At 46.7% G+C, this 27,865-nt stretch overlaps 1 protein-coding gene across 3 annotated transcripts in view; it reads right to left on the bottom strand.

The window, feature by feature from the left end:
- Positions 1-882: 882 nt before the first annotated feature.
- The window catches only part of dscaml1 (Down syndrome cell adhesion molecule like 1), a 57,741-nt gene continuing 30,758 nt past the window's right edge, over positions 883-27,865 (bottom strand). The window contains exons 4-35 of one of the 3 annotated variants that reach the window (XM_049724815.2): positions 23,234-23,380; positions 22,879-23,157; positions 21,771-22,046; positions 21,385-21,684; positions 19,538-19,680; positions 19,312-19,441; positions 17,619-17,897; positions 17,403-17,531; positions 17,109-17,288; positions 16,046-16,251; positions 15,437-15,533; positions 15,246-15,374; positions 15,017-15,184; positions 14,875-14,945; positions 14,527-14,767; positions 12,279-12,425; positions 12,002-12,157; positions 10,665-10,804; positions 8,610-8,763; positions 7,942-8,059; positions 7,700-7,863; positions 7,527-7,625; positions 6,924-7,112; positions 6,720-6,848; positions 6,499-6,657; positions 6,259-6,414; positions 5,903-5,933; positions 5,676-5,794; positions 5,481-5,555; positions 5,004-5,198; positions 4,623-4,931; positions 883-4,351 (exon numbers count right to left, since the gene is read on the bottom strand). In XM_049724815.2, coding sequence (XP_049580772.1) covers positions 3,777-4,351; positions 4,623-4,931; positions 5,004-5,198; positions 5,481-5,555; positions 5,676-5,794; positions 5,903-5,933; positions 6,259-6,414; positions 6,499-6,657; positions 6,720-6,848; positions 6,924-7,112; positions 7,527-7,625; positions 7,700-7,863; positions 7,942-8,059; positions 8,610-8,763; positions 10,665-10,804; positions 12,002-12,157; positions 12,279-12,425; positions 14,527-14,767; positions 14,875-14,945; positions 15,017-15,184; positions 15,246-15,374; positions 15,437-15,533; positions 16,046-16,251; positions 17,109-17,288; positions 17,403-17,531; positions 17,619-17,897; positions 19,312-19,441; positions 19,538-19,680; positions 21,385-21,684; positions 21,771-22,046; positions 22,879-23,157; positions 23,234-23,380 — 5,690 coding nt within the window. In that variant the 3' untranslated portion in view covers positions 883-3,776. Of the gene's footprint in view, positions 4,352-4,622; positions 4,932-5,003; positions 5,199-5,402; positions 5,556-5,675; positions 5,795-5,902; positions 5,934-6,258; positions 6,415-6,498; positions 6,658-6,719; positions 6,849-6,923; positions 7,113-7,526; positions 7,626-7,699; positions 7,864-7,941; positions 8,060-8,609; positions 8,764-10,664; positions 10,805-12,001; positions 12,158-12,278; positions 12,426-14,526; positions 14,768-14,874; positions 14,946-15,016; positions 15,185-15,245; positions 15,375-15,436; positions 15,534-16,045; positions 16,252-17,108; positions 17,289-17,402; positions 17,532-17,618; positions 17,898-19,311; positions 19,442-19,537; positions 19,681-21,384; positions 21,685-21,770; positions 22,047-22,878; positions 23,158-23,233; positions 23,381-27,865 lie in introns of those variants that run through there. The other 2 variants (XM_049724814.2, XR_007482618.2) reach the window with 2 other exon arrangements.

Genomic DNA, 27,865 nt, shown 5'->3' with positions numbered 1-27,865 from the left:
ACTCACTCACACTCACTCACTCACTCACTCACTCACTCACTCACTCACTCACTCACTCACTCACTCACTCACTCACTCACTAAACTACTCACACTCAACTACTCACTCAACAACTCAACTACTCACTCAACTACTCACTCACTCACTCACACTCAGTCACTCAGTCACTCAGTCACTCAGTCACTCAGTCACTCACTCACTCACTCACTCACTCACTCACTCACTCACTCACTCACTCACTCACTCACTCACTCTACTAATTAAAAGTAGATTCGTTCGTTGGTGAACGGGAAATGCAATTCGCGACTCGTTTGTAAACAGGAAGTGACGTCATTTTCTTCTTCGTTTTGTTTTGCGGCGAGGTAGCACCAGCTTCAATGGGTATTACCGACACCTACTGGTTGAAGTCACATGAACTGAAAAAAGAACGAACCACTTTAGGAAGTGATTCTATCACTCTCTTCATTGAAAAGATTGGTATTTTGAACGAATCGTTCACTCACGAGCCAACACTAATACCGTTGCAGTCCGATTGATGGATTTTTTTTCTTTATATGCAGCATGGCACCGTCTAGTGGGTGCTTGGGGTATCGCAAGCGTGCAGTAACCATAAGTATGTATTGAAAAAAATGAGCATGTACGGTATAGTACGAATTATTTTTTTTAGGAAAACAATGACCATGTATGGTAAGCAAAAAAAAAAAAAAAACACCATGTATAGTTTTTTTTTGTATTATAAGTTTTTTTTAAATTATTTAAAAAATCATCCAGCAAGATATATTTTGAGAGATTCCCATACAAATCCAAATTATTTTTTTTCATCCACGTCCTGGAAAACCCTCAACATGAATCTGCAATGTGAGAAAAAAAAAAACAATATCATCACAGTTCATAAAAAGATAGCTTTATTGCACAAGGTGTTGAGTATTTTTTTTCCTGCATTTTGTTTATTTTCATAGAAAAGGAAAATGTCGAGTTCAACACAAGCAATTGCGAATCCAAGCAAACGTTTGCCCGCAAAATAGGAATGAAGGAACAAGCGCTGCTTTTTCAAAATGTTTTCATGACCCCTCGTTTGAGCATTTGCCACTTGGCAACCAGCAGAATGTTCACAACATGCAAATGCTTCTGTCCTCAAGCGGGATTCAAACTTCAACAAAACCAAACCAAAGAAGACAATGCAACCAAATGTCCTGTAAAAGAAGAAATCATATTTGAATTGTGCATGGTCCACCCTGACTTGTTTCACAAAATCAAGATAAAGCAATTTCTGTATAATTCTATTAATGTTTTTTTTTTTAAATAAGTTTTTTCCATTAAGTCCTCTCGCTTCAATACAATAACTTCAATTTAAAGTTTACATTGTGCCCTGGTATCTAGTGAAGATGTTGAAAATAGTCGTCATTTATACAAAAACACTTTTCCTATGTACACAGGGTTTCTACTGATGGAATAGAAATGATGTCATACTGTGGGAGGAGGGGCCTCTGATTGGCTGAGCTGATGACAAAGCATTTGGGGAGGGGATTCCCAAAACCGAGGATGCTTCACATTTTTCTTCAACTGAAGACACCATGGATTAAAAATACTCCATTTGCATTCAAAATAAAACGTCCTCAACGGCATTGCATTTGGATGAAGAACCTTCACACGAGCTTTTTCTGTAGGAGACATTGGATTTACTTTGAGCAAAGTGACATCAGATCAATGTGTCTTGGAAACTTGACCGGAAATTTGGTCATTCTATCCGATGTGCGCGTGACACAACGTAAACGGGCCATCTAAAATTTGTTTCTGCAAAGCGTACATGAAGTGGAAACGTAAGGTGACGCAGAAAGTAGTCCAGTAGGGTGCGATGGCATCGTTGGTGAACACACATTTGTAAGGTACAATACAACATATTACAACAGGCTCACTCACTTAACTGTGCAGTGGATATAAAAAGTCTACACACCCCTGTTCAAATGCTTATAAAAAAAAAAAAAATGAGAACGCTATGAACATCAGGTTGAATGTGATTGGTTCTGAACACAGCCTCATCTCCAGTTATAAGAGGGTGTGCACACTTATGCAACCACATTATTTCATTTATATATTTTATTTCCTCTTTAAATAATATTTTTAAAATATTTTCTAAATTTGCTATATAGGTTATAGATCATATTAATGCTGGAAAAAAATTATTACAATTTTTTAAATTATTAGTATTACAAAATGTGTCATTCCAACAAGGGTGTGTAGATTTTTCCCATCCACTGTATGCTCTGCTCTTGTTTTGACTCTTTTTCTTTCTTTTTCAACAGCAAGCTCACCACGCACTATTTGTTTTCTACCTAGCAACACAATCTCACACCACAACTTGACTGTGCTTCGTCTTCCAAGCCGCGTCCACGTTCAGCCTGATCACAAGGAGGAGAGAAAGATGGCGGCGCCTCGTCGTTTTCTTTCCTCCCGGCAGGCCGGCCGGCCGTGACGCTTGTGCTACCCGTTAAAGTCCCTCGCCTCTTTGTCGTTCTCTTTCGGAGCGATTGTCTTGTGATCTTTTCTAATATACTTTCAATTTAGAACGGCTTTAATATTTTTTTTTTGTCTCAATAGTCATATATTTGCTATATATTTGAATAGAAATATATCTATGTACATATAGTATTTTATTTGAAAAGAAACATATATTATTTTCTATTGCGAGAGCCCTGATGTTTGTTACGTTTGATCATTGCAAAACATTTGGAGCAACTCTATTTTTTAACCATTTTTTTTTCTTTTTGGAATTGATTCTTTGTGATGAGATTATGCTATTGGAGAATTAATGGTGAAGAAATAAAAATCCAATCAAATAAAAAGATACAGCGCCATGCATAAAGCTAAACTCAATACACCGAGGCTCTTTTTGTATTTACTGACCCAACATTCCAAGGATGTGTTTGGAATTATTCATTCATTCGCTTCTCCCTAATCACTTTAATATGTTTCTCCGCATATTCAATTTTTTAGGGGATGGGCGGGGGGCTATCCATCAATGACAAAAGTCGGCTTATGAGGTGACAATTTCTTTTTCTACACGTTTGCTAATGTCTGGAAATGACGTCGGGGAAGTTAAACAAAGTAGAACGACCACTGCACTTGTGGCATCTTGACGAACTTTCAGAGTAACTTGTTCCCCCCTCGCCTTTCTTTCCACGGCATCAGCGTTAAAAAATAAATTCAAAACGCAGCTTCGTAAGTACAAAACGGACTGCGGGTTTTACTGTTTGGACGCTCGGCATACAGCTTGATTTTTAAAAAGGTCCACCGTTGTTGTGTGCCTGCCACACGTGCACATATACTGTATATATTTACATATAGCCACACAAACACACACACACGCGCACACACACACGCAAAGCTTAAAAATCGTCAGATGAAATTCTCCATCGCCAGAAATGACAATTCCCTCACTGAGACATTTGATGGAGTGGTGGCAAATGCCGTGATATGATCTCCTAAAACAGAACCGGCGTGAAATTCAAGCAACTGCCTGGAGGATTTTGTGCATACGTTGGACGAGGGGAGGTCGAAGTGGACAAAAAAAAAAAAAAAAAGACACGCGATCAGGCAGAAAGAAAGGCAACCCCCTGTGCTGTAGAGACCCCCCCAACTTCTCCTTATGGGAGCCCGAGAAGCCCCTCTGCGGCCTGGCACAGCGCAGGCATCCACGGGAGAGGAGCCGGGCGTCGGTGTTTTATCCGCTCCACATTTGACCGCTAATCTTCTTAGATAGCCGCCACGACGTCAGGCTAGACCAGTGTGTACGACTTGGAGTAAGCCCCGGTGCCACCATCCCTCTGCTTCTGTAGTCTGCCCAAGCCTGACGAGCTGCTCTCCAAAAGAGAGTCTCTGGATCCTCCCATCTTGGAGGAGGAGGACGAGGCGCCACCGGGCGTGCCTCCCGTGGCCCCCACAGCCCCGCCGGAGGATGACGACGCCCCGGCGGCGGCGGCGGCGGTAGCTGCGGCGGCGGCCGCGGCGCTCTGGACCCCCGTTGCCGAGGAGCCCGGCATGGTGAGAGTCCTCTGTGGGAGCGTGGAGCTGCTGGAGCTGGCGGACATGCCGCCTCCACCTCCTCCAGAGGCTCCTCCGGAAGACGCCCCAGAGGAGGTGAGGTTGGACAGGCCAGAGTGGCCCATGGTTAGGGCCTGCTGCTTTGCAGAGTCCATAGTCATGTGACGGCCTTGGGTGTGGTACGCCCGCTGGGCCAGGCCGCGGATGGAGGCTTCGCGGGGGGGAACCACTGGACACGGGTCATGGTGCTCGGACTGCTTCCGGAAGAAGGGGTCTGACTTCATGTAGAGGGGGATGTTGCAGTAGTCACCTGCACAAGTCAAGCAAAAACAAAAAAATGTGGATGCTTCAGTGATGTGACCCTTAGTGGGTAAAAAAAACGACCTGGTGAGTTTTTTTTTTTTTTTTTTAAATGTCTTCATAATGAAAATATGTGATCTTTTTATATTCCAAGTATTATAATATAATTTACAATGCTCACATTTTTCTATGACTGTCGGAGGTAATTGTATTTTTCAAAGAAGTTCAATATACAAATATTTCAAACATTAAATCATTATTTATTCCAAGACAAGACTTACTCTTGGCGCGGTGCGGGATGGGCACGGCTACATTCTTGCCGCGATCGTAGTCCTGGGGCTTGGGCGGCGAGGCGGTGAAGCGGCAGATGCCGGGCTCGGAGGGCGTGCTCATGGACGTCATGCTGTCGGCGTTGTCGTTGGTGCCCGTGGTCATCTGGTCGGACGAGCTGTCGGAGATGAAGCACTCGGTGATCTCGAATTTGGCGTGCTGCAGATGCTCCTCCAGCTTGGCGTGCTCGTACGCCCTGGCCAGCTCCTCGTAGGTGGACGAGGCGCTCTCCGTGGACACCATGCTGTTGCGACCCTTATCTGCGGGGAGGAAGTCTCTTGACGGACATCCTTAACCTGACGGAGACGGACGGCGGCCGAGCGCCAGCCAACCTGTGTCCTGCGAGAGGCTGGCGCTGTAGCTGTCGCTCTCGGTGACGGTGATGCCGTGCTGCGAGCTGACCGTACGCCAGTCCGAGGCGAGAACCCGAGCCGGCGTGGAAGCCTGACACTTAGTCAGAGTCCACTGACTGGAGTAGCGGTTCCTGATGCTGTGGGCCGATTTGACACTCTTCCTGGAAACCGGATCTGGTAGGTGGAAGGTCGAGCACGTTTCAAATGGAGGACGGACGTTGGCCAAACAAGACGCCGAAGACGCATCTCGTGGGGTTCAACAAACCAGGAAGACACGTTTGTCATATCGACATTTTCATTATCGCTCGCTGCTTCAATTAGCTCACGTTTGTTTGTCTCAGATGGTGAGAAGGCCCAACGGGGAGAAAGATCACTTACTGGTTCCTGGTCTGATGTCTGACATGTCAATCAAAGGACCAGTGTTCTGGATGAGAGCAGGGTGGTGAACGGACACACCTGCGCAGAAGCTTTGCGGGTTCCCGGTCTGATTGAACTCCGTGTCGGTCACAGGTATGGTGGCCTTGTCCTCGCCTGTCCGAGAGGCAGGAAGGAGTTGGCATAAGCGGGTCCTGTGTTTATTATCGCCGCGACAGATGCGAGCACAGCAACGCTCTGTGTCTCTCTGGCTCGCCGCTTCTGCCTCCCTCTCACCGATCTGCTTGATGCCCTCTTTGTCTTCGATCAGCAGCTGCACTCTCGGGATGTCGATGTGCAAGCGCGGGCCCTGAGGCGGGCCCTTCACTGGCGTGTCAAAGCTTCGGTTGTTTTTACTGCGCCGCCGCCGCCGCCGCACACACGGACAAATGTTCACAGTTGGGATGTGATCGATCGGATTGCAGAGGTTGATATTAAAAACTCCACTAGGAGAAACTTCTTACCTGATCAGCATCTCTGCTAGGCTTTTGGCATCTAGGAGGATAAAAAAAAAAAGACATGGATTTTTTCCCCACTTAATAAAATAAAATAAAATTAGATCTGGCGCGCAAACCAATCAGATGTTTCATGCCCTGGAGAAATTGTTGAAAATGTGATTTTATGATGAGGTGTCTAAAAATGCATGGGCGGAGGAATTTCAGAAACAGGTAGTTCTAACCAAGAATACAAAACAAACCTCCTTGGCAGTGGTAAAACTTCATTCCAAAATCTGTTTGAAGTCAGCTCCATCTCCAGGCTGCTTTGTTCTTATTGCCAACTCACCACACTCCACCACGTCCTACTTTACTTCTCTTCTCACCTCGCAGTCTCTTCAGCCTCTTTTCTTTGCGTTTCTTGCGGACGATGAAGAGGAGCGCCACACCAAGAGTGACCAAGATCACCGGGCAGCCGATAGAAAACAGCTTCTTGACGTCGTCGTTCTTTTCCAAGGGCGACTTGATGGGTGGAATTGTGCCTGAGAAGAAGAAAAAAAAAAAAAGGGATGATGATCAAATGAGCCAGTTTGACATTGAACGAGTATTGCAGACTGTCAACTCACTGCCGTCGTAATCCAGCGTGGCAAACTGGGAGCTCTGGTTTCCACAGCCGGCACTGTTACAAGCTTTCATCTTCAGTTCGTACCAGGTGGCCTCACGCAGCTCGGCCAGGAACACGTCTGTGGTGGCGTTGGTGCGCACGTTCTGCCACACCCACGTACCTGAACCCATACGGCCACGTTGAGACATTTCCCTTTTTCTTTTTTTCCTGGAAGCGACTCACCTTTCGGGCGAAACTCGAGTGTCACGGCGCCGATCGGACAGCCGCCGCTGGCCCAGCCCTGCAGGTTGAGGCGGGCGTGACTGGAATTGATGTGGGTGAAAACGGGTTGGTCCTTGTTGAACTGGGGCTCTAGAAAAAGCATAAACTTATTTTTCAGATTTTGGCATTTAATGCTTCTCTGTGTTTTAATAATGGGTGTCTCACCTCGGCCGTGCGTCTTGGCCTCGATGATCTCACTGATGCGTCCCGCTCCGACGCTGTTCTTTGCCGCCAGCTTGACTTTGTACCAAGTGCCGCAGCGCAGGTTGTCCAGTTTGAAAGAGCGCTCGGTAGAGCTGATGAACACATCTTTCCACTCTTCTGTGTTGTCCACAGAGTACTGAAGCACAAATCCTGCACACCAGTAAAGTATTTTAATCACCCACTAGGTGGCAGCATTAGTCTGTCCCAATGACCCTAAACAAAGCTGAAGAACGGCCTAGTTTTCCTAGGTTAGTCAAAAACCTCAAGAGATGCTGCTTACGGAAAATCCTTGCTCACGAGGGTAATCAGTATGTTGTTTTTACATGCAAAACAAAATCAGCCATATGGAAGAAAAAAAAAATCTGCTTGGTGACGTGAATGTCTGCCTTTTCATTTTGTGTACTTTCAATAATGAGAATCAAAGAGCTGCCTTTACAGACAGGAACTATTTATCAACTGTTACAAAACCTCCCTGCATCAAACTTATAGTCATGGACATAATTAGATCTTTCCCAACCAATTGGATCTTAGATAAAGAAAAATTCTAAATATAGCCCATCGTACCCCTGATAGAGCTGCCTCCGTTATCTCCTGGTATCCAGGCCAGAGTGATGGAGGAAGTAGAGGTGGTGGACACGGTGAGCCGAGGCTGGTCTGGAGGAACTGAACATAAGAGAGTTTGCCGTGAAACTGCTCGCCCCTCCCCCTGCTTGAGCACACCCAGCAGATGCTTTCACCTTGCACTAAAAGATTAACGATGATGGTGTCAAAGCCCAACGTGTTGGTGGCCGTGCAGGTGTAGTAGCCCGAATCTTCAGCCTTGACAGTGCGGAGCACCAGTGTGCCGTTGGTCATGATGAGACGCTGCCCGTCCAGAGACACCGGGATGGCTGTGTTCTCGCTACCCGAGAGAAAGGTCACATTTGACGCCACTCTTCTAATTAAAGCATCTACGACTCAATTTGGTGTCGTGTCTCACCTGTCTTTGGTCCATTTGATGGTTGGTGTTGGTTCACCTACAGAGTTGCAAGGCAGCCGTACTTCTTTCATCCACGGGGTGGTCACCGTACCTCCGAATGATAGGATCTTAGCAGGGGCTGGTGGAATATGAAGAAATGGACTATAGACTAGCTGGAAGTAGGGCTAAGTTGTGGCGCAACAAGATTTTGATTGAGATGCAAAGAACGTATTTGTTCCCTAAACTGTTCCCAGTTGGAAGCGCAGAAATGCCCTGGTGAATAAATTGATTAAAATATATCCCCGCAGACAAATGACATTGGCCAGCAAAGTACAGAATGTGAATAATACGGAACGTGACGGAGAATGAGCTGAAAGGATATAATGGGGGGGAGGGGGCCCGGGCTTCCATCCAATTGAGGCCTTGTCACCCTCCCATTTATTTTCACTGGCTAGGCTTCTTAACGCTAGCACTCTAGTGCACTTATGTTTGGTTGAATGAAGTATCGAGTGGGCAAGCCTGAGGACGCTGCCATTTACAGCTGCCGATCACATGCATGCAAGCAAACACTGAGCAGAAAAACACTGGAAAAAATTCCAAGCCCAGTGTATATGCTCGCCTTTTCATCCGCCGCCTATTTTCTCTTAGCCTTATGAATGAATGAATGAATATAAGCAGTTGGAGCTCACCCTTGGCGGCGGGCTCAACGGTGACCTTGTCGCTGAAGTTTCCGCGTCCTGCGGTGGTGACGGCCGCAGCCCAGATCAAGTACTGCTGCCTGTGGTTGAGGTGGCTGATGCGGTAGAAGACCAGCTCCGGGTTGGCTTCGTATTCGCTGGGCATCTGACGAGAACGGCAGAGGAGAGGACACAGGGAGGACGGAAGCGTGAAGGTTCTCTATTGTCAATGCTGTTTGTAATTGTATCATTTTTAGAAAGACGTACATGGAGTGTTTTTTTTAGAGAAGCATATCATTTCATGATGCAGTAGTAAAAAAATCAGTGAGTAAAATGCAGGGGGTTCCACACACTGGGTCATACTGTCATTTTACAGGAGAGGCGGAAGTAATGTGAAGGACTCAGTGAACATCAGCTTAATGCAAAACAAGCCCTCAAGTCTTCCCTCAAATCATAAAAGAAGTGTCGTGGAATATGCTGAGTTTTTTCCAAAAATGTGTGTGTGTATGAGAGGGGGCAAGACTTAAAGGGAGGAACGGAGGAGAGCGGGGTGAAAACAGACAATGGCTAAGAGATATCACGAAGAGTCATACGCTAATGAGGCCAATCTACAGCAGCCACAACACTCATGCAAAATAACAGCAATTCACATTTGCACCCACAAAGTGAGTGACAGAGAAAGCCCACACATGCAGCACACATGACCTGGAGGGAGCTGGATGTGTAATTGCAGTGTGTTTAACCCAGCCATGTGTTTGCTGTCTAGTCACATCACTGCCTTCTCCATTGGTAAACAGGCAAAAACGTGCAACTGACACTAGAAGATTTGTATTTTCAGCCGTCCAGTTATCCGGGTCAAATTGTGTCTGCTGGATTCTTTTTAGTTTTGCACAGTCATGTTTGTTTCTGTCAGCCTGTTCTAATGGCCAACCATTCTGGCCTACCTTCCTTTCACTTTTCAGCCAGTGCTCACATTCATCCACCTCAAGAGTGACAGCCACTTTGTGCTTTCCAACCTCCCACTGACTCACATTGACTTCAATGCCTCTTCTCTCCCCTCTGTGCATTTGTCTCAATACTCACCAGTGGATGGAGGGGAAGGCCTGAGTAGTTATGAATGGGTGGAAACTGTACGAGTACAAAACAGCGGCGGGGGGGACGAGGGCTGAGTCAGTTTGTGTTGCTAAAACGGATATTAAAATATTCCTTAGGCGTGGAGATAGCGGCGATCGAGGGAACAATAGACCGAGATAATGAAAAGAAGAACAAAAGTACTCCCCGTGCGGTGGGGATGCAACACCCCCCTCCCTGAAACCCTCCCCGTCCCATTCATTCCTTCCTTCCTTCCTTCCTTCCTTCCTTCCTTCCTTCCTTCCTTCCTTCCTTCCTTCCTTCCTTCCTTCCTTCCTTTCAGTTGCACTCATTTACATAGTAATCATCCTGAACTCTGCATGGGGGCTTCAGATGGACGCATGAATGGCTGGCGAGATGGAGAGATGGAGAGAGGGAGAGATGGAGCGAGGGAGAGATGGAGACAGAGATAGATAGATAGATAGATAGATAGATAGATAGATAGATAGATAGATAGATAGATAGATAGATAGATAGATAGATAGATAGATAGATAGATAGATAGATAGATAGATAGATAGATAGATAGATAGATAGATAGATAGATAGATAGATAGTGTGTACTTGTCGCTCATATGAATGTGCGTGTGTGTGTGTGTGTTTTTTTTTCTGCGCTGCTTGATGAACAGATGAGGTTGTCGTGGCAACGTGATGAGACGCAGATATGCAAATGAGGCGGGAGGGTGAGCTCGCACGCGCACACACTGCGGTACGAGCGGAGCTCATTTCACACACACGCCTCGTGCTGAGACTGCAGCAAAAAAGTGCACACACAATCCATGCACATTTTTAATTGGATCAATTTCAACCGTTATCTTTGCGTCGTATGGATTACACGCAACAAAAACGGAAGAGGGGAAAAACGTGTAATGCTTCCTCCAAACATGATCTCTCTTGTTTTCTCCCTAATAAATCCATGCAACCCTCTTAACTCACCGGTCGGCCTGATCCGGGGCTCAAGCAGTAGATGGTGTACTTGCGGATGATTCCATTTGGTTTATGGGGGGGTAACCAAGATACCACCACACTGCTGGCAGAGGAGGGCACAGCTTTGATGCCGGCTGGGGGCCCGGGGTCTGCACATTAGACAAAACAGGACAACATAAAGCAAGCGATAAATGTGTGCTTTCCACAAAAATCCTAAAAAAAGATGTGTCGTTAGACACCTGAATAGACGGACATTAAAGTGAGCCGATTGCATTCTATTGACTAGACGCAGGGGTCGGCTACTTACTGAGCTACTCGCTCACTAAAACTGGATGTGAGGGCTCAAAGAGGACCATAAAGTAGCCAAAGCGCTATAACAAGCGCGCTCGTGTAAACACATTGAAAGGGACGCCTGCACAGGGAGGGAGGGCATGAATCACTGTCATCTCTGCTTTTACGGCAGGCAGCGAGAGGCGGGCGGGCGGGCGGCCTGACGACTGCTCTGTTTGCACAACTCCACTGTAAACACTTCCCCATATGCCGCGCCAACCACTGGGGGCAAAGGGATCAGAAAGATAATGTTGAACGTATGTGAAGAGGTTGCCCCCGGACACCGTGTCGGCCTGCATCAGGGCAAAAAAAAAAAAAAAAAGCCGCTCGGCCTCGATGTCATAAACACAGTCGCGCGGGCGTGTATTTGAAGAGCTAGCGCAGTGAAGCTAACACAAAGAATACACAATAAGAAGAAGGAATAAAAGCTTTTTTTTATGTGTGCGTGAAATGACACTTCTTCAGAATCTCCTGCCTCCTCCCTTGACGGGGCCTCGGGGTGAGAGCAGAGAGGCGGATCCGGATGTAATCCACAAGCCACCAGTGTAAGCACAAAATTAATTCTCTCTAAGCTACAAAGAATTAATCTCTCGCTTGTACAGGGTGAGACTTGCGCACAAACAATAGCGTGTTTTCTCACACTGGCACACCAAAGCTGGGAAATGTGCTCATACACACACACACACACACGCTAAAAAACACCCCGCCCCCCCCCCCCTCGACGGCTTTACATGCACAGATCCACAGCCTTAGGCTCATCACACGCACGCGCGCACACACGCTTTTTGGCTTCTTAATTCTCATTAGCACTGGTAATGGCACATCAGAGCACAAAGAGGTTTTAATCAGCTACCTCAGCCTTACAAAGACCCTCAACCCCCCCCTCCCTCCATGAATGTGCCTCCCACACCGCAGCTGAAACATCTTAAACCCTTGGATAAAACTGCTTTATCCACGGGTGTGTGTGTGTATGTGTGTGTGTGTGTGGCGATAAAAGACATGAAGGGCGAACTCACAGTCTTCCCGGGTCTGGATGTACAGGACATTACTGCGTACGCCATCGCCAGCCTGTGTGTAGGCCAGCACCTGGATGCTGTAGTTGGTGAACTTCTCCAGACCTCTGAGCTCCACCTGCTCCTTGGTTGTGGTGATGTTTTGCATTTCACCCCATTCTGAGGAACAAACACATGCTCATATTGGATACTTCGTTTCCCCAACACGCTGTTTTCCAAGGACTATACCACTGATACCAGCCTTATTTTAAGGTATAGGGTACTCGTGCAGCCAACACACCTCCGTCGGGGAAGACGGCCCAAAAGATGACACGGTAGCCCTTCAGAACGCCGTGCAGGGTCATCCTGGGGGGTTCCACCCAAGAGATGACCGCCTCATCTGAGGTGACGGAGATTGCGCGCACGTTCTGAGGAGGTTGGCTGGGAACTGAAAAGGACACAATGAGACATGCAAGTTTCATTTCGGATTCATTTTTGAACATGAGGTTCTGCTTGCGTGCTTGTCGACTAATACGTACAAGCACGCAAAACAAAATGGCTTAACACAACTGATACGTTTGTTGTTGTTTTGAGTGCTATAATAATTCAGGGTGCGGATTATTGCTCTTAACAACCGAAATTACAGCAGCTAACTGAGTTACTTAGTTGTGAAACTCTTCTTTGGTGATCATAAATGTCTGTATTATACTGCCCCTGGTGGCCAAATTGAAAACACCAAGATGTGATGTTATGATGTCATTTTTTCCGTGACACTGGAATTTTGTTGAATCATTTTGTGATATTTTTGTGATTTTCAAAAAGTACATGACTGTAGCACGTTATTTATTAAAAACAGATTACAAAAATGCAGCATAGTATAATATGAATAAAAACTAAAAGGAAGCCTTGGGAAAGGTTAGACGGTAAATCAGGAGTGGCCCATTGAAGGTTAATTAGCAAAGCCTTAATGGGCGTTTCCGCTGCAATCTTGCAAAATAGTATATAGGAGCATCTCTCTCTCTCTCTCTCTCTTTGCACAAGACAAGCTCTGTTCTGGCTCATCCAGGTGTCGCCTTTTCAGTCTTTGAATAACGCGTAGTGTCGACGACGAACAGAAGTCAACTTGTGCATGGGGGGGGTCGGGAGGGGCAGGAAGAGCGCAGAGTGAAAGACACGAGATTGGGCCAAGTCCGCCAGGGCCGTTATTCTGGGCAGCTGGCGTGGAGGGCGGAGGTGGGGAGGAGGACGGAGGAAGCCAGGAAACTGGGCCTTGCATGAATAGACCTTTGGGCTACCAGTGTAAATAATTAGGATGCATGGCTTCTCACTTTGCAGGTATAAATGAGGACATGGGCTTCATTCAGGGGAGAAAAGATGACGGCCTGCTAGCATGACAAGCCGCTAGATAAAGAAAGAGGAAGAGTCAAACATAACCGTGTTTATTTGTTGGCTCGTTAATAAGACAACAAAATATAAGGCGTTTTTTTTTGGACTGCAAAGAGGAGGGGGAGGAGGAAGAGAGTTAAAAGCAGAGGAAGGGCAGAAAAAGATGAAAAGAGATGCAGGGAGACAAAGCGCTCAGCTGCCGATAATTACAGCAGGAAGCGGGCCGAGGCAAAGACGGACCGACAGACAGACAAGCTAATTATAATTATTTTTAGTATGCTTGTTGTTATCACTATTATCATAATGGCCGTCAATACCACTGTCGCCACGGTGACAGCCACGGGGAAGCGCCGGAGGGCTCTGCCTGCTCTGGACCAACTGTTCGCTGCGTGTGAGGAGGGAACGACATGCAGTGATGACGGAGATTGGAGGAAGCCTGTTTTTTTTTTTTTTTTTTTTTCGGGGGGGGTAAAGGCTATAATGACACACTATGCAATTGCGCTATGATGCTAACGGACCGTTGCTAAATCACAAACAGCTGGAAGTCGTGTTTTGGGAGTTAGGAGCTTTCCTACTGTTAACGTGTCGGACGGCAAGTACAATCGATAGAAATGTTTGGCCTTTTTGATAAAAACAAAACAAAACATGAATAAGCTCCGTTGTAGTTGTTTATTTCCACCCAGCTTTTTATCACGGAGGTTCTTTGTGCACCGCCGAAAGCTTCGGCTGACGGCAGACATTCATTCTTGTTAAAATAGAGCCAAGGCGGTTGGTTTTTCGAGTGACAACGACAACAACAAACAAAAAAGATGGAGGAGCGTGACACAGTTCAGGCGGCGAGAAAGCAACACGGAACGTGCAGTAACTGTGAATCAAAGCTGGCGGATGGCTGACAGTTTGCGCTTCCACTTGCTCACGCCGTGCCGTGCCGTGCCGTGCCGTGCCGTGCTGTTTGAAAAGCAGCAATTACGGCAGCTGGTCACTAAAGTGGTGTGCTTTTTTTTACGCTTGGAAAAACAACAAACATTTCCTTTTTTTTTTATAAATTGTCGGTTCCCGTGGTGCTGAAGTGCACTGTGTGATACTTGGAGGTGTTTTGCTACAAAAGTCCTAACGTTCAATTTCCGCCCGTGTACCTATTGTGGCCATGGACCGCTCCTTACCGTCTTCGAGAGTGGTTGCATTGATCTCGGAGCTGGAGGGCCCGGTGCCAGCTCTATTGAAAGCCTGAACCACCACGCCGTACTGGGCAAACTTCTTCAGGTTGTCCAATGTGTACACCTCGCTATCTCCGGTGGCCTTCATCTCCACAATGCTGTATTGGCCGTTGCTGCCCGGACCGTTTTCTCTGTAACCAATTTGGTAACCTCGGATCACTCCGTTTTGTAGCTCCTTCCTGGGAGCCTGTGAAGTGGATTGAGATGAATCTCAATATCTTTTTGCTCTCAGCGCTGGCGGAGCTAGAGGGGGGGGCCGCGGGGGGCACTGGCCCACCCCGACAGAATGATTACCTTCCAAGTGACCCGGATGCTTTGAGAGGTCACCGGCTGCAGGATCACATCCATGGGAGGACCATCGGGCTCTATAAAAATAGAGAATGGATCGTTTGAAACACATCCAAAGAAAAAGTGATTCTTTCCTCAAAGTACTTACGAGCTTCCTCCGTGCTGATGGTGAGCTCCTTACTGGCCTCGCTCTTCCCGATGGCGTTGTAGGAGTACATGCGGATGCTGTAGACCGACGCCGGGTGGAGGTCCACAATGTTGGCCTGATTGTTAGTGGGGGAAATGTTCCGCGTAGCGTGCTTCAGCTCCCAGGTATCTGCCAAAATAGATGCCCATGTCAGTCAAGGATTCTCTTTCGGTGTGGTTTTTGGACTTACCTGTCTTGTTCTTGTATTCAATGTCATAGGAGGTGATGACGCTGTTCCCGTCAAACCTCTGCGTCCATCGTAGGTTCATACTGCGATCTTTTACTTCCCGCACCTCAAGTTCGGGAGGATCCGGGGGCTCTGAGGATTAAGGAGTGTGAATGGAACCGGATTTACAGGTGTGGAAAGAGGACTATGAGTACCTTGCACGGTGAGCTGGATGAGGCCTCGTCCTTCACCGTACGAGTTGATGGCGTGACAGGAGAAGAAGACTGAGTCCTCACGTTCTGCTGGTTTTAGCTACAAGGAGTTAGCGAGAGACAGGTTAGCAAGTCGACTTTGAGGATCTAATGAAAGGAAGAGTGTCTATTCTCCAGCGCTATCGCAAAGATCTGTTGGTCATGTTTGTGTTCTTGATGCGGCGGGCCATATCTGGCCCCCGGGCGTTAGGTTTGACACGCATGTCATAGTTAGCGGCCCCACGCAATTTCGCGCTCGCTACAAATAGACGCAATGTCGAAATCAGTGATGTCATAGCCTTAAAAAGCATCCAGCCAATGTTTTGATGTCGTCCGAGGACACTCGCGTGGTATTTGAAGACAGTCGGGTTGTGTCGACTTATTAGTTATATTTGGCAATTCTTTTCTTTCTTTGGCAACATCATCTCTCAGCATGCGCACGTAGGGAATTGCAAATGCTAGTTATTTCCCAAACGATATTCGAGTAAACACTTAAAGCCACTGCGTGCTGTTTCTGTAACTTGCGCTTACAATTGGTCAAGTCATAAAGTCACGGCGTTGAGCGTTTCTTACCTTGAGAGTGGACAACACCTCGTCCGTCTTCTCGTTGGGGCTGGTGGTAATGGAGTAGCGGGGATTGCGGTCAGGGTCGATGACCGTGTCGCCTCGCTCCCAGCGGATGATGATAGGCCATTCCCCCCTAGCCGTGCAGTTCAGCTCCTTAACGTGACCCTTCTTGGCCATGGTGGTGTTGGGGTGACTTGTGATCATGGCTGGGACTGGAGCGGGGAGGATGGGAGGGGCACAAAAGTGAGTGGATAATAAGCAGGGTTTAAAAGAAGGTGAAGGAGCAGAGAGGGGAGAGAGCGAGGCGGGTTTGAGAGCGGGCAAGTCGCAGCCGTGAAGAGCGATGGTCAATGAGGTAAAGTCGATAAAGCTCCTCTCGCATTCTCCGATAGTTAACACGGAGGTCGAGGTGAATGAAGAGGCAAAAACGATACACTCTGCCTTCCTCTGTACACAAAATCAGCGGCGCACTCAATCTTGCCGCGCGCACCGTATCGACCCAAGGAGGAAGGTTCTGCTGTTTTTGTTTTCATCACTTATTCATTCAAGCAAAGAGACAAAACGGAGGGAGGCAGAGGAGAGGAACGGTTCAATCGATAACAAGTAAAGCCAGAGGCGGGCGGGCGGGCGGGCAGGCGGCTGTTCGTACACTTATGTCAGAAATGCTCCGTTGACATCTCTTTTGTCAGCGCCGCTGTCGGTTAAGGTCACCGTCCGGCGTGATGGAGCTAATATTGCTGGCTTCTAAATGGCGGCTGGGTGTGCGGCGCGCGCTCGCGGCGTCCTCCGGCACTCTCCGCCTGCTTTTTCATCACGCCGGCCGGCCGTTACTGACAGCGAGGGCAGGCCGCGCCGATTGATTGCAGATAATGATTAAGCTCAAAGTGGTTTTGATTGTCTGGAGACAAATCCCCGGGGTTCGGGGAGGGATCAATTGCTCACTTGCTCGACATTCTCACCACCTAGCCAATATATGTCCACATGCACGGCGAGGTTTAAATTAGCCATCTTAGTGGCTAGCTGCTAGCTTCGTCCATCTTTGTCTTATATATATCGTCGTTCTACTCACTCTTAACTGTGAGCGCCATGCTCTTGCTGATGTCGGAGCCCACCCCGTTGGAGGCCTGACACAGGTAGAAACCACGATCCTCTTCCAGGACGTGACGGATGAGTAGCGAACCGTTGTTCATGATCTGGATTCGGCCCGTCAGAGGCACGGGGTGGTACTGCTGTGGGTTCCCGATGCCCGCTGAGACAAAATACAGAGGAGAGAAATGGATATCGAATACTGGGATCAAATCGTCGATTGCGTTTTTGTGTAGAACCCAGAGACGAAACAAAAGTTAAGAATGTGATTTTGTACCTAGTGCGCTTTTGCCGTGCTTCCACATGACCTTGGGAGGAGGGTAGCCATCAACCGAGCAGTTGAGAATACCCGACTTCCCGTAGATTCCGTCCTGGTTGTTGGGCTGCACCACAAAACGAGGAGGCACTGCAGGGAATAAAGTTTCAAGGCCATCATTTAGCGTTTTTAACCCAAAAATGAGATGGTTTTAAATCCAATCTGTTTCTTTTTCACCTGTGACAGTGAGCTGCCTCTCAGTGCTCACAGTGGCAGCGTCGTTGCTGGCGATGCAGGTGTAGTTGCCGTTGTGCTTCAGCGACACCTTGGAGATCTGCAAGGAGCTCATGAACTCCTTGGTGTCGATGGTGATGCCCGAGGAAGGCACGATCTCCTGGCCGTCCTTGCGCCACGTGATGCGGATGGGCATGTCGCCGGACGCCACCACGCAAGCGATGTACATCAACTTGCCGATGGAGGTCGGCGGGAAGTCAAAAGGCTGGATCAGCGGAGGAACTAGGCGGGGGATGGAATGGTGACGTCACGGCAGCGTGTGATGAAAAGAAACGACGCAAGGACAGGAAACAGGGTGAAGTACGGGGCAGGAGAGCGGGAGACGACGGGCCGAGCCAGTCGTGGAAATAAAGCCGAGACGGGAATCCAAACGGTTTTGATGGTTGTTTAAATGAGCAGGGGGTGAGGAAGAGGTGAAGACAGAGATTCAAAGTCAGATATGAAGAAGTGAAGGATGGAATACAGAGAGGTGGAATATGAGGGGAGACGTGCCGATTTGGAGAAGCGAGGGCATCGAAAGGACACGAGGTGTTGAGTCAGCCGTGTGTGGGGTAGAGGTGAGGTGAGAACAAAGCAGAGAAGGGAGAGGAAAAAAAAAAACAGTTAATAAAATCACCAAAATGAATGTCAACCCTCCCTCAAAGCTGCTAAAGCATCGGTGTCAAACTCGAGGCTCGGGGGCCAGATACATCAAGACTAAACGTTTATCAACTTTATGTGTCAATACTAAAATTACAAATTGTCCCCTTAAAATGTTTTAAAAAATATGGCTGGCAATATTTATTACCATTTTTACTAGTCTCTGATTTCAAAAGGAAATATCCATTCATTTGTTGTCATAATGGCCCGCCGAAGGAAACTATGATGACGACGAAATGAAGTTGACACTCCTGTTCTGAAGCATTTTTGCCAGCCTATCTCCGCCCACTAGCCTCTGCGCCGGTGCCCCCCGCCAACCTCGCCACTCCAACCCGCCCTGCCCTGATAAAGCCAACCCATAATAGCTGCTCTAATTAGGGCCCCCATCCACAGGGGGAGAATGGTGTTGCTATGGAAACCGATGGAGGTGATTCAGAGTTGGGGAGGGTGGCGGCAGTGGGGGGGGGTTACAGCTGAGACATCTGGGGGATTTAATCTGGACCTCATTAAAATTCATCTAATTAAATCAGAGACATGACGAGCACACATTCGCATAGCCGCACTTTGCAAACGCACGTACGCAAACAGGAGGCGTCGTTATTTTTCCGCCAACAATGCGGGCGCCGCAGAGGGCAAAGGGAATGAACGCGCGAGGCGACAGGGAAAACCCAAAAACATCCGCCACCCATGTACACATGTGTAAATGCTATTCGATAGCACTAGATAGGGCTCCGGGTAATTGCTGAGTGGATACGAGAGAGCACGAGGCCTCGCCGCCCCTTAATCAGGGGTTATTAGAGGCAATGCATACACGCTTTATTTTCTTCCTGCTTTAACTCGCAACACTGCTCCTTACTCGGAATATTTCCCTTTTGCTCTCGCAGAGGATAAAGAATATATGACAATAAATATTTGTCTGTCTACATGTGTTGCTGCATAGTTTGTGTTCCGTTTTGCCCCCTGACGTAGGGAACTTGATTAGTATGGCGTGACTCACCTTTGACTGTGATGTAAACCGTTTGCTTGATGAACAACTGAGGTTGTATGAGTACACTGCAGATGTAAGCTCCCTCGTCCATCCCCTTTTGGACATCGGTAAGCTTCAGGGTACCATTTTCAAACACCACCTGCAAAAAAAATACAAAGGGGCCATTTTCAGTTGTTTTTCAGTTCCAGTTAATATTTTTTTACAAGTATTAATCTCAACTACTCTAAGACTTTACCTGGCGATGGTTGTCAGGTAGCAGAAGTCCCTCCTTGTACCAGTTGATGGAGTAATACGGGTAGCCGATCACTCGGCAGTTCACAAAAGAGCTTCGTCCTGCCACGGCCGTGATGTTCTTCATCGGTCGAATCCTTGGATTGCCTGATTAACAGACGGTGAGAAAGGGGGGAAAAAAAACAGAGACAGAAAGAGGGAGAGATTTGACCAGAAGGAGAAGAGAGGAAAAGAAGATCATCAGTTGATGGTGCCGCACTTGGGCGTGGAATTTTTGCAATTTTCGGGAAGGAATTACAGGGGGGAGGGGGAGGGGTTGTGGGGAGGGCATGGACAAGGAGGGCAAGAAGAGAAAGAGAAAAATTTCAAAGAATGATCCTGATTGAGGAAAATTATTATTATTATTATAAGTATTATTATTTTATAGCAGTCATAAAAACTATGAGTAGTAGCCAATTTAGAACATTCTGTGACCAAAAATGTCAGCAGTGGCCAGTAGTTGCATCAATACGAGACAAATATAGATACTACAGTAAGAGAGAGAAATGGAAAATGTGTCTGGAGTCAACAGGACAAGCGCGAGCATCCCCTCAATCATCCTTCACCTGTTGCCTGACCTTCTCTTCTTCCAGTTCATCTTCTGTACATCTTTGTATTTGTCTCTGCTAACCATCTCTCTTTGACGCCGCCCCCCTTCACCCGCTCTCCTCCATTTCTCAGTGTGTGCCGAGCTTTGAAGTCTCAGCTTTGACGAGCCAAAGATGTATTATTCAGCAGCGCCGTCTCGCGAGCGCACAGACGCCAAAAAAAAAAAAAAAAAACACACGGAGATATACAGTATATCCACGTGTATGTTCAATCTCAGCAATGACGAGCTGTGGATGGAGCGAGAGAAAGAGACAGCACGGGACACCGAGAGCGAGATGTGCAGGCAGCCTCGCCGCTGCCGCCGCCGTGTCCATCAGGGTCAGTCATCATCCTGACAGGACCGGTCCTGTCACCAGAATTTACCGTCACTCGATCCATATGCCGGCACTCCTCTTTTCTCATCACATCCATCTACGGGACAAGCATCTGCTTCATGCTCTTCTTCCTCTCTTACAAACCGCGTGTTAAACGACACACCGTCCATCTTGGAATGGAATTGGGCGTAGCGTTATGTACACCTGCACTGTATGTATATATTTATTTTATATACTCTCTGCTTTCGGGTGGAATTAAGAATTTATCTGCCTGTCCTGGTACATCGCTGGCAAAGAATGACGATGGGTCACTTAAGCTAAATGGATAATCGATAAGTAATTGATCATCAGATGAATATCAGATAATTATTATAATTATTAAATATAATTTTGATACACCGTTTTCTTCTTTAAAAATGTCCATACTCTTGGAATTTGAAATGTTAACAGTAAATAGTAGCCGAATTATTTCATCCTCCGTTACAGCAAGCACATTTTTTTCCCTAAAATTAGACATTAGGAAATATTAACTTGACATGGAAAAATAATGACAAACGTTTTTGTCTATTTTCTGACAAGGTTATTGTCCAAATCAGTAAGTGAAACAAAATTTGTTTGTGCATTTTCTGCAGCCACTTTAAAAAATGTAAAAATACTTGAGACATTAATAGAGAGAAAATAAATCAACAAAAACTTAAAATAAATTAAAGAAAGAAAGAAAGAAAGAAAGAAAGAAAGAAAGAAAGAAAGAAAGAAAGAAAGAAAGAAAGAAATTAAGAAAGAAGTAAAGAAATTGAAGGGTCGAGGACAGGATACGGGTCGGGGAGCGGGTAGGGTTGAGGCCGTGTGAAGCCTTGAGTATGACTGATATTGAAAAGTAGACAGGCACCTCTTACGTTTATGCGCGCTTGGTACTCGGCGCTACCGGCCGAGTTTCGTGCGGCGCACCGATACAATCCTCCGTCGCGAATCTGCGGGTTGCTGACGTTGACGTAGCTCACGGTGCTCCCGTCCGAGTGCGTGTACTGACTGGCTCGCACGCGGGACAAATCGCGGGCCACCGGCTCGTCGTCCAGGGTCCAGGTGATGGTCGGCGGAGGCGCTCCTTTGGCGGTGCACATCAGGGAAAAGGGCTCGCCTGGGACTACCACCTTCTCACTGAAGGAAGCCACGATTCGTGGGGTACCATCTGATGAAAATAAATCCGTACGCTACTCAAGCCAAATTGTCCCTTTCGCAACATCTGCTTGAAATGGTGCTTTTGATGAACCTCACCTTCCAGCAGTATGATGGAGAAGTCCTGGGCGGTCTGGCCCTTGCGCGTGGCAAAGCACTGGTAAGCTCCCGAGTGTCTTTTCTGAGCCGCCGAAATGAACAAGGTCTCGTTGTGAGCGCCTTGGATGGAGAAGTGCTGGTCGGGCAGGATGGGCTCGGTGTTACGGTACCACGACACGGTGTAGTGAGGAGAACCCTGGACGGCGCAGGACAGGATGACCGTGCTGCTGATGCCCGTCTTGAGGTTCTTGGGGGACAAGGTGACCCGAAGGGGCTCTAAAGATGGGTGGTAACATTGAGTTTAGTTCACTGAGCAATGTAGATTTTTTTAAGCTGATGCTGATTCCAATATGAACATCTTTTTTATTGTTGTCATTGTCTTGTGCCGTAACGTATTCATGTGTAAAAAAAAAAAGGCTGTTTTAATTTTTTGTTTTTTAAATGTGGCTGTTCATTTATTAATTTTTTTTTTAAAAAATCCCGCTCCTCCCTTTAGGTACCACACACAGAAAAAAAGGCACAATAAGTTGTATAACACAAAAGGCGATCTCACACTTAGCTGAAAATGGAACTCACGGTTTACATGTCTGCCTTTGTTTTATGACATACTGTGTGTGCATCTTCCATTGCATTTGTATGCATGTGTCTATGTGTGTGTGTGTGGATGCTAAACCACGATGAAAATCACACAGAGCGACATAAAGGGGGGAGAAAATGTCAGTGAACAATAAAGCAGCTGGTGTTAGGTGCTCTGGGCTCCTCAATGTGTGTGAGGCTGGGTGCAAGTGACAGTGCACGTGCACAAGATGACTCTTTAGAGGCTTATAGCTTGTGTGTGTCTGTGCGTGTGTGTGTGTGTGGGTCCTCGCTCCTATATGGCGTGTCACTGCACGTTTGTGAGCTGTGTCGTGATGTGCCTTGTGGCCAGTCCACCCAATGACGTTCTTACTTCCCAACCCCCAAAGCCCTCCTGGCTATTCTACAAGTGTGACAACGTCTCTCCTGTTTCAACTTCTCATGAGGACAAACGTATCAATTCATTTAAAAGTCAACCATGATACAAAGCTCTGATTGGTCAACTTCAAAATACTATTTGAATGTTACCCACCAATGATGTTGAGGTGACCCGTCACTTCTTTGGAACCGAAGCTGTTGGTGACCTCGCAGATGTAGTTGCCGCTGTCTTCCAGCCTCAAGTCCGAAATGGTGAGGCCCGTGATACGGCGGGTCCAGCGGGAGTCCGCCGGCAGCGGCCGGCCATCCTTCAACCATCTGATGGCCGGGTTTGGGTAGCCGGATGCGATGCAGGGCAGCTCCACGTTGTGCCCTGCCTTCATCTCACCGGACTGGAAACTGTCCAGTAGTGACGGGGTGGACTCCGTAGGGTCTGAAGGAGGCAAGCAATATAAGCGACTCACTTTGTGATCCTTGCACGACATGTGCCAGTCCAAAAAGTTGCTTACCCATAACAGAGAGCCGGGCTCCATTACTCTGTCGAGTCTCGCCGCTGTACTTGTGCTTGGTGATACAGCGGTAGGTGGACAGAGCGTCTTCCTTCTGCACCTCGGAGATATACAGTGCTCCAAATGAGGTCAAGAAGAAACGGTTACCTGGGGTCGACGGAAGAAAAGAGAGGACGATACATTAGTTGTCATCACGTCAAGAATTTCAAGCGTGGAAAAGTAGGTGCATCTGCGCCGTTGTGGGTGTGAACACCGAACAGAGTCGATTTGATTTGCGAGGAAAATAATTCCTCTCGTTTCAATCCAGACTGTAAGTTCTTATTTATTATGGAAGACTAAAAAAAAAAAATCATCTCAAGCTGATTTTTTTTATTTTTGCAGAAGAAGCTGTAGAGAGCTGCCGCTGATAACGCAGTTCTCACATGGGAGTGGCATTGTGGTGGTTGTATGACTCATGAATGAAAAACATCCTCACTATGGCAACAGTCAACCTGCCCCCCACCATTCAGTCTCAACAGGACACGCTAATTAAGTTGCATTAAATTGAATATTATCAGAAAAGAAAAAAATCCTCCTCTAATGGAAAAAGCATAAGTCAGATAATAGAAGACTCTTTGGTTTTGTTTTGTTTTTTGCTGCTATCATTTCCTTTGTAAGGTTCTTTGGAAAACTCTTGAGGAACACAGATTTGGAAATATGAAGAAGAAAAAAAAGCCGACCACAGCACTTAGCTAAACGCATGAGAGCTTTTAACATGTCCCATCCATCCAAAGAGATATACACCACAGAGAAAGATAGATGAGAAAGAGAAGGAAAAGAGACTATGGGAGTCATTGTAGATGTTAATAATTGATGTGTGTGTGTGTGTGTGTGTGTGTGTGTGTGTATCACCGTAACTGCAGATTAGTGTCATTTTCATTCCAGTTCTGGCCGTGATTCATCCACATGTCAAGAAAAGTGTGTGTGTGTGTGTGAAGTGGAAAAGGAAGGGGACAAGAGAGCGACAGGAAGGAAAAGATGAGGAGAGTGAATTTCAGTGTTTGATTCTTTCCGCTTGCCTAACTGCTTTTGTATTCCATCCCAAGCCCAAAGGGTTATTTTAGACAGCGCACACTTCAGGCTTTCTTGTGAGTCGCACACTCTTTGGTTGTGACGCGCCGATGTGACCGCAAAGTGTGTGTGTGTGTTTGCTGTTGTTTGCTTTGCATGTTCCCATGATGTCTTTACAAGGCTGACAAGAGAAGAACCTGGTAGAACACAGGTGGACCGAAAGGACGCACACACACGCACGTACACACACATTTCTATGTGACAGAAAGGACGTAAGGTGTAATTTCCGAGCCTGCCCTGTTTTTCCCAACCTGGGTATTAAGCCTTACAGCATAATGTGCAATTGTCGAGTGGAACTCTGGATAACACACCGCTCGCTCTGTCACAACATGCCAGGAGAAAGAGAGACAGGCCGTCAGGGGGGCGAGTGCATGGAGAGTCAAAGATGGTGAAAGGAGAGATGAATGAGGATGAGCTTTTCAGTGTTGGATTGTATTTTATTGACTGGTGTGACATTTTTTTGTAATGGTCTAGTTTGGCCGCGTCTCAAAGTGTGTGCTGGCTTTTAATCATTATTTCATTCCTGGTGAGTAGGGATGCAAATAACTTTTCACAATCGAGTCGATTAGTTTGTCGATCAGTTTGTCGATTCATCAATGAACCTCCATGTATATATTCAAAAAAAAAAGACAATTAATCATTGTAGCTCAACTGTTGAGTAGTGTTCTGTATGTAAAAAAAAAAAATCACAGCTGGTAAATTGTTAAATCAAATATTTTCTATGGTATGTACATCTTGATTATTGTTGTGGCCTGTAGCCTGTCTACCATCTGGATGACTGGATCCGCCCCTTTGCATCTAATACCCGACATTGGCTGTGGACGACGCCACCCTAACAGGTAAGAAGGGCAGCAGATGGAGATTGATGAAGGGAGCGAGAGCACAGATCAAGAGCAACAAGCTGCCGGGAGCGACGGGGCCACAGAAAAAGAGAGAGGGAGAGGCATGACAGGAGAGGGTCGAGGGCCAAAGTGATTCCTCCACGTCTTGGTCTCCCCCCCGTGCAAACATCTCCTCGTGGGAGACGAGATCAATTCCTGTCTAGTCTGCCAACGCCTCCGGGATTGTTGTCGTTGAATGCATCTTTGTAAACACTCATGAGTCATAGTCTGTTTTTCTCTAATTATTTTTTTTTTCTACGGGTGAGGGGGCCTTCATCCCAGCATGCCCTCACATCCTCCATATATCCTGACCTCCTCTCTTATCATATCTTGTCTTTTCTTCCTGCCATCCTCCACTTTGCCCTCCACCTCTTTCAATCTCTGCCTTCCACCCCAACCCCCCTTCTTGTCTCTTCTATAGTAGGAGGGTGTGTAAGTAATGGAGTTCGGTTCAGATGATTGGCCCGAGGCGGTGCGTCGAGCCAAGTGCAGAGAGAAGCCCCGTGTGTGTGTGTTTATGTAGTGTATGTCTACACACACATGCAAATGCTGAGAGAAGAAAAAGGTGAGGAAAAAAAATGGTTTGGAGAGCCTTGGAGCATCGCTTGTCTCGCCCAAAGTTCCCAGTGAGAGACAGCACAACCCTCTTCTTTAAAAAAAAAAAAAAAATGGTGGTGTGTTAAAGGGAAACAAAAAACAGGTGCTGCTAAATATGGATTACTATATCTGCCATTTTCAAAGAGCTTCTGCCAAAATGAGGGAGCGAGGCGAGGCGAGGCGAGGCGGAAGTAGAAAAAAAACGCTCACGCTAATGAAAGGATACGCTGAATGTTGCCAGCACGCAGGCTGGAGCCAAAAAAAATGAAGTGGCAAAATATATATTTATTTTCAGATTCAAACTAGTCGAGGGACACAAGACCAAAATAGATGAAACGGCGAGCGAGGGGAAAAAGGGAGAGGAAATGGCGTAAATTGGGCTCTGCCATGCAAATGAAGGCGGCGCTGCAGCAATGCTAACTAACAGCAATTCACACTGTTGGACTCATCACTTATTAATGCCCCCCCCCAAGCCCCTCCCTTCCTCCTGCTTCCCTTCATCACGGCGTTTTTTTCTCAGCTTCTCGTTCACCCATTTCCCTGCTTTCGTCAGGATCTCGCGTTTTTTTGTTTTTTTCCCGCTCGTTGGCTGTTGCTAGGGCCCGTGCACTCGCGTAACAACAGCTGGGTAGGGGGCGCTGTGGTGTGCCAGTGCGCGCGTACCCTTCATCCCGCCGCCTCAAACAGAAGCCCACGTTTCAACAATGCCGATGGAGGGGAGAGAAAGTGCTGAATTGCTGGGTAATTGATTAGTAGGCCTGGATTAGAGGGCGCAGTGGGGCTTAGAGCTTTGCCTATTAATAAAAACAGTTTGGGATTTTTAAGCGAGCACGGACACAAATGCCTGCGTGTGTATCCAAGTCTATTCTTATCGTAAATATTGATTCATCGTCTGTGACTCACTACTGTTTGTTTCCACACTTCCAATTCTTCAAACTTCCTGAAATGAATAATCACCATTTTCAATGGTATAAACCATCAGAGACTTTTAAACCTCTTGGTGCACACAGCCGGTTTGAGTGATTGAACATGTACTTCAGCGCCTACTCTCCGAATCTTTCAAAGTAAACAATCGGACTCATAGTAAATCACGTACAACATGCCCAATAACAGCATGCGCATGCTCGGGTAGAGGAACACACAATTTAGCAGCGGCTAAAAGTACCGATGCAAACGGATAGAAATGAGGCACTGGAGAACATGTCAAACAAGGAAGGTTGCATTCCATTTGCTTCATGCGGTGACTGAAATATAAGATAGCAGCAGGAACAACCACGCAAGCCAAATGCACTGGCATCGGAATATCCACGGAAGAGTGCAAGCCTTGAGACTGGTTGTTTTGTTTATTTGGGAGCTTTTCTTATTATGCTTTGTAGCCCTCCGCAGGCTACTGAAATCTTTTTAAAACACACCAGGCAGAGCCTTTAAATGTGATAGTACTCTCACCTCCAAGAAATCATGCACAACAAGGACACTCTGGGAGAACATAAAAAAAAAAAAAAAAAATCTGACTTGGGGAAGTATGTAAATATTCATCCATCCATCCATCCATTCCCCCACTCATCCATCCATCCACTCACCGTATAAATCAAATTGCATTGCCTGGCCTCATTGGCAGTAATTAGTGATGCATTTTTCATAATTTACCAGAATGTGGCGGAAACAAAAAGAGGCAACTTAATGCCTGCGCATGTTACTGCGTTTTTAACATCGCTAATGAATTTCAAAGTAACAAGCCATTCAGACCGACTCGCAGATTGAGCGAATGAGTAAAGCGGCGCTCGAGAAGCGTTCAAGGTCTGCAGTCATTCAGCACCATGGGCAGCGACAACATTGCTTCAAAGACGTTCACCGCCTGTTAAAAGGATATTTGACTTATTTATCCATCTTCAGCAGTAGAAAGGTTCTGTTTAAAATTAATTTGACAGCCTCATTATTTATTGAAGTTTTTTAATTATTATTACCTCCGTACTATTAAAACCTTAAAAAAACACATTTTGCTTGATGATACTGACAGAAAAAAGAAAAAAATCACCAGTGTCAC

The sequence above is a fragment of the Syngnathus scovelli genome, chromosome 7 (assembly GCF_024217435.2).
Source record: "Syngnathus scovelli strain Florida chromosome 7, RoL_Ssco_1.2, whole genome shotgun sequence".
NCBI lineage: Eukaryota > Metazoa > Chordata > Actinopteri > Syngnathiformes > Syngnathidae > Syngnathus > Syngnathus scovelli.
This window is presented reverse-complemented; position numbering and strand designations above follow the sequence as displayed.